This window comes from Borostomias antarcticus (assembly GCF_949987555.1).
Source record: "Borostomias antarcticus genome assembly, chromosome: 3".
NCBI lineage: Eukaryota > Metazoa > Chordata > Actinopteri > Stomiiformes > Stomiidae > Borostomias > Borostomias antarcticus.
In genome coordinates this window covers 480105-485104 of record NC_140236.1, presented here as the reverse complement: position 1 = coordinate 485104, position 5000 = coordinate 480105, and the positions used below count along the sequence as shown (strand labels likewise).

At 51.4% G+C, this 5000-nt stretch overlaps 1 protein-coding gene across 1 annotated transcript in view; it reads left to right on the top strand.

Moving 5' to 3' along the window:
* The window catches only part of acvrl1 (activin A receptor like type 1), a gene marked incomplete at its 3' end in the record, with an annotated part of 23358 nt that overhangs the window by 7114 nt on the left and 11244 nt on the right, over positions 1 to 5000 (top strand). Inside the window, exon 2 of the mRNA XM_084461882.1 lies at positions 4458 to 4518. Coding sequence (XP_084318008.1) covers positions 4458 to 4518 — 61 coding nt within the window. The remainder of the gene's footprint in view (positions 1 to 4457; positions 4519 to 5000) is intronic.

The window sequence follows — 5000 nt, the reverse complement described above, 5'->3', positions numbered from 1 at the left end:
AGTCTCTCTCTCAGCTCAGCAGTGTAAATAGTCTCTCTCAGCTCAGCAGTGTAAATAGTCTCTCTCAGCTCAGCAGTGTAAATAGTCTCTCTCTCAACGCTGAACTCTTCTGTTATTATGACCACCCACTCAAACACAAACACATCAGCAGCTAGTTTCATCTGGTCTACGCAGTCAGGAATGGGGAGTGCCTGAGTGGCCCTGGTGCCTGAGTGGCCCTGGTGCCTGAGTGGCCCTGTGACCCTGGTGCCTGAGTGACCCTGGTTCCTGAGTGGCCCTGGTGCCTGAGTGGCCCTGGTGCCTGAGTGGCCCTGTGACCCTGGTGCCTGAGTGGCCCTGTGACCCTGGTGCCTGAGTGGCCCTGTGACCCTGAGTGGCCCTGGTGCCTGAGTGGCCCTGTGACCCTGGTGCCTGAGTGACCCTGGTTCCTGAGTGGCCCTGGTGCCTGAGTGGCCCTGTGACCCTGGTGCCTGAGTGGCCCTGTGACCCTGGTGCCTGAGTGGCCCTGGTGCCTGAGTGGCCCTGTGACCCTGGTGCCTGAGTGGCCCTGGTGCCTGAGTGGCCCTGGTGCCTGAGTGGCCCTGGTGCCTGAGTGACCCTGGTGCCTGAGTGACCCTGGTGCCTGAGTGACCCTGGTGCCTGAGTGACCCTGGTGCCTGAGTGGCCCTGTGACCCTGGTGCCTGAGTGGCCCTGGTGCCTGAGTGACCCTGGTGCCTGAGTGACCCTGGTGCCTGAGTGACCCTGGTGCCTGAGTGGCCCTGGTGCCTGAGTGACCCTGGTGCCTGAGTGGCCCTGGGACCCTGGTGCCTGAGTGGCCCTGTGGCCCTGGTGCCTGAGTGGCCCTGTGTCCCTGGTGCCTGAGTGGCCCTGGGACCCTGGGCTGTCCAGACCTCAACAATGAGCAGCGCTGCGTCTGTCTGCCCGCCGGGCGTGGCCCCTCTCAATGGCAGGAAGCTCAGTCGTCAATATTTGCGGAGTCTGCTGGCCCCGGGGGGCCTGGGGGGCCCAGACACAGCCACGGCTTAGACACACACTCACACACTCACACACTCACACACACACACACTCCCACACACACACTCACACACACACTCACACTCACACACACACACACTCACACACACACACACACTCACACACACACACACACACACACGCATTCCCTCTCTCTCACACACGTCCACCCGGCGCTGCTCAGCTGTTCCCCCGAGGCCTCCCACTCCCCCAGCTGCGCTGCCGGCAGACTGACTGGACCCTGGCGCTGCTGAGCTCATGACTTCCTCCGCTGATGGACCGGGCCTCAGACGCTCCCCCAGCCTGGGGCTGCTCCCATTGGGCCAGGGAGATGCCATCCGCCTGCCGGCGCCGGGGTGGGGGGAGGGGACGGGCCCGGACCGCTCAGCGTGGGGGGAGGGGACGGACCAGGACCGCTCAGCGTGGGGGGAGGGGACGGACCCGGAGCGAGGCAGGAGCCAAGGAGATGTTGTATAAACATTTACGCTCGTGCTCTCGACTCGTTCTGAACCCCAGAACCAGAGAGTCGTCTGGCAAGACGGAAAATGTTAGATAGTCTGGAGCAAGAGGAGGAGGAGGAGGAGGAGGAGGAGGAGGAGGGGGAGGAGGAGGAGGAGGAGGAGGAGGAGGAGGAGGAGGAGGGGGAGGAGGAGGGGGAGGAGGAGGAGGAGTAGTTGATGAAGCACAGGAACACAAACAATCACTTTAATATAAAGCTCTGGGCATTCATTCATTCATTCATTCATTCATTCAGGTCAGAGTTTAAGGGCAGGTCTGTTTACTCACACTATTCTAGGTTCGCTACATCATCCATGGACACAGCAGCATCTTTCACATTACAGATGTTTCTAGAGGTTTGTAATGAAGGTGTTAGAGATGTTAGAGATGCTAGAGATGTTAGAGATGTTAGAGATGCTAGAGATGCTAGAGATGTTAGAGATGTTAGAGATGCTAGAGATGCTAGAGATGTTAGAGATGCTAGAGATGTTAGAGATGTTAGAGATGCTAGAGATGCTAGAGATGCTAGAGATGTTTGAGTGTTTTCAGATGCTGGTCCCTCTTGTATTTCCCAATATTATTATTCTTCCCAGGAAGTCTGACTTCCCATGCAGGAAAAATCACCAGACGTTGCACACAGGTCCAGTCCTACAGGTCCAGTCCTACAGGTCCAGTCCTACAGATCCAGTCCTACAGGTCCAGTCCTATAGGTCCAGTCCTGTAGGTCCAGTCCTGTGCCAGAAGTCCTCAACTGGCATTGTGGGCCAATAGTCCTGATGGTGGCGCTACAGCAACCGTCTAAAGTTTAAAAATGACAAAAAATCATAACAAATCACCCATATGTGATGTCACTTTACAACCACCACCAACATGTAGGCCCAAGTGAGCAGAATCTTCCATCTGCTTTGAGCTGGCAGGAATTATGATGTCCATCACTCGGTTTTTCACAAAAACTGTAAAACCTGTCAAACCCTTCTCCTCCCACAGTTTGTGGTCAATTGACACCCCAATTGCTACACTGCATCTTCAGACTTTCCTCCACAAATGATCTTCACAGATCTTTGAAATATAAAAAATTGAGCCCACAGCGCATCAACATGTTTTACTGTAAACAGTACTGTATGCAGCTACTGCAAATATTCACTCAATAAATCTCCAATGTTCATGAAATAAATTACAACACTTTCATGACATGGTGGATGTAGTGTGACATTTTAATTTTTGACAGTATTAAGTCTCCTCATTTTGTCCCCTCAAACTACTGCTGTTCATACAGGAAAAATACACTACCCACAATCCTATAGTTTAACAGCAATTGTCTGCTAATCAGTCCCACCTGTGCTCAATTCAGTCAATCAGTGAGTCCATGCTCAGTCCAGAGTCCCACAACTCAATCCCCTCTCAGTATGTAGGCCTGCTAATATGTTTATCCAGGATTCTTACGGTGGAAATAAGCTGAGACATTTGTCCTTTTTTTTATTTGGATCTGTCTGAAGCCATGCTCTCCTCATATTCACTGCACAATCTCCAGTGTTCATGGAAAAAAATACATTTCATTGACATGGTAGGTGTAGTGTGACATTTCTTAGAATTATACAGTATCTCAAATACAATTTGACAATATTTTGAATTCTGTCCCGTCCCCCTCAAACTATTGCTCCCCATCCCACCCCCCACCTTGGACTACGTCCGACCAAATTGATTGATCGGCCACTGATTGAGCACAGCTGCAGTTACTCTGCAATTAGGAAGACGAGCCCAAAAAACGTTTCAAACCCCAGCCAGCTCGTCACACACACACACACACACACACACACACACACACACACACACACACACACACACACACACACACACACACACACACACACACACACACACACACACACACGAAGGCTGATGTGCCTCATGTGATTTACGTTTGTCTGAGAACGTAGAACTTAAGAAGTTTTATTAGAAGATCAAGCGAAGGCAACTGTCAGCTTCTCACTTGGCTCAACCAGAACATGACCTTCCCTTGGTCTTTATGGTTGTGAGTTCAAGCCATGGATGATGCAGAATAAACATGATAATGCCACTCAGGAATTTTACTGTTTTAAAGATATCTGTTTTAATTTAAGAAGTTTTAAATCATTAGTCTGGGCAGAGGCCCTCATGTATTCATCATCAGTCTGGGCAGAGGCCCTCATGTATTCATCATTAGTCTCGTTCCTCTTCCTCCTCTTCCTCCTCTTCCTCTGGCCCGGTCCAGTGATGCACAGCAGCTGGAATTGTTGCTCTGAGGCTCAGAACCAGCCAAGTCAGAACCAGCCCAGTCAGAACCAACCCAGTCAGAACCAACCCAGTCAGAACCAGCCCAGTCAGACCCAGCCCAGTCAGACCCAGCCCAGTCAGAACCAACCCAGTCAGAACCAGCCCAGTCAGACCCAGCCCAGTCAGAACCAACCCAGTCAGAACCAGCCCAGTCAGAACCAACCCAGTCAGAACCAGCCAAGACAGACCTGTCTGTCTGTTCTCTGACCTGTCTGTCTGTTCTCTTATGTGTGTGTCTGTGTTCTCGTACCTTAACAGTCTCACCTGTGTCTGTTCTTTGACATGTCTGTTCTCTGTTCTCTTCTCTGTGTCTGTTCTCATGTGTGTGTTCTCATGTGTGTCTGTTCTCTTCTCTGTGTCTGTTCTCTTATGTGTCTGTTCTCTTCTCTGTGTCTGTTCTCTCATGTGTGTGTTCTCATGTGTGTGTTGTGTTCTCATGTGTGTGTTGTGTTCTCATGTGTGTGTTGTGTTCTCGTGTGTGTTCTCGTGTGTGTTGTGTTCTCATGTGTGTGTTGTGTTCTCATGTGTGTGTTGTGTTCTCATGTGTGTGTTGTGTTCTCATGTGTGTGTTGTGTTCTCATGTGTGTGTTCTCATGTGTGTGTTGTGTTCTCATGTGTGTGTTCTTGTCAGATGGAGGGCGCTGTGTTTCTGTCCATCCTGCTAGCAGGGACCTGCTTCCCGGCTCACGCAGGTAAGTTACCACGCCGACGCCATCCTCCTCCTCCAGGTCAAAGGTCAAAGGTTACGCTGTACAGGAACTCAGATGAGGCTCAGGGTGGTTAGATGTATTCCTCACATTCCATTGACCCATCTGTTTGGCTTTCTGTAAGTGTGTGGCTGTTTTAAGTCATGTGTGTGTGTGTGTGTGTGTGTGTGTGTGTGTGTGTGTGTGTGTGTGTGTGTGTGTGTGTGTGTGTGTAGGGTGGAGGTGCATGTGCAAATGGGCGTGTTTTGGTGTGCGTGTGTGTGTGTATGTGTGTGTGCGCGCGTGTGTGGTGGGGTGCCTGGGAAATGTGCATGCTTTTGTGTGTGTGCATGTATTTATGTTTGCGTGTGTGTGTGTGTGTGTGTGTGTGTGTGTGTGTGTGTGAAGGTGTGTGTGTGGCTTCTAGGGAATCTGCTGGTGTGTGTGTGAAGGTGTGTGTGTGTGAAGGTGTGTGTGCTGCTAGGGAA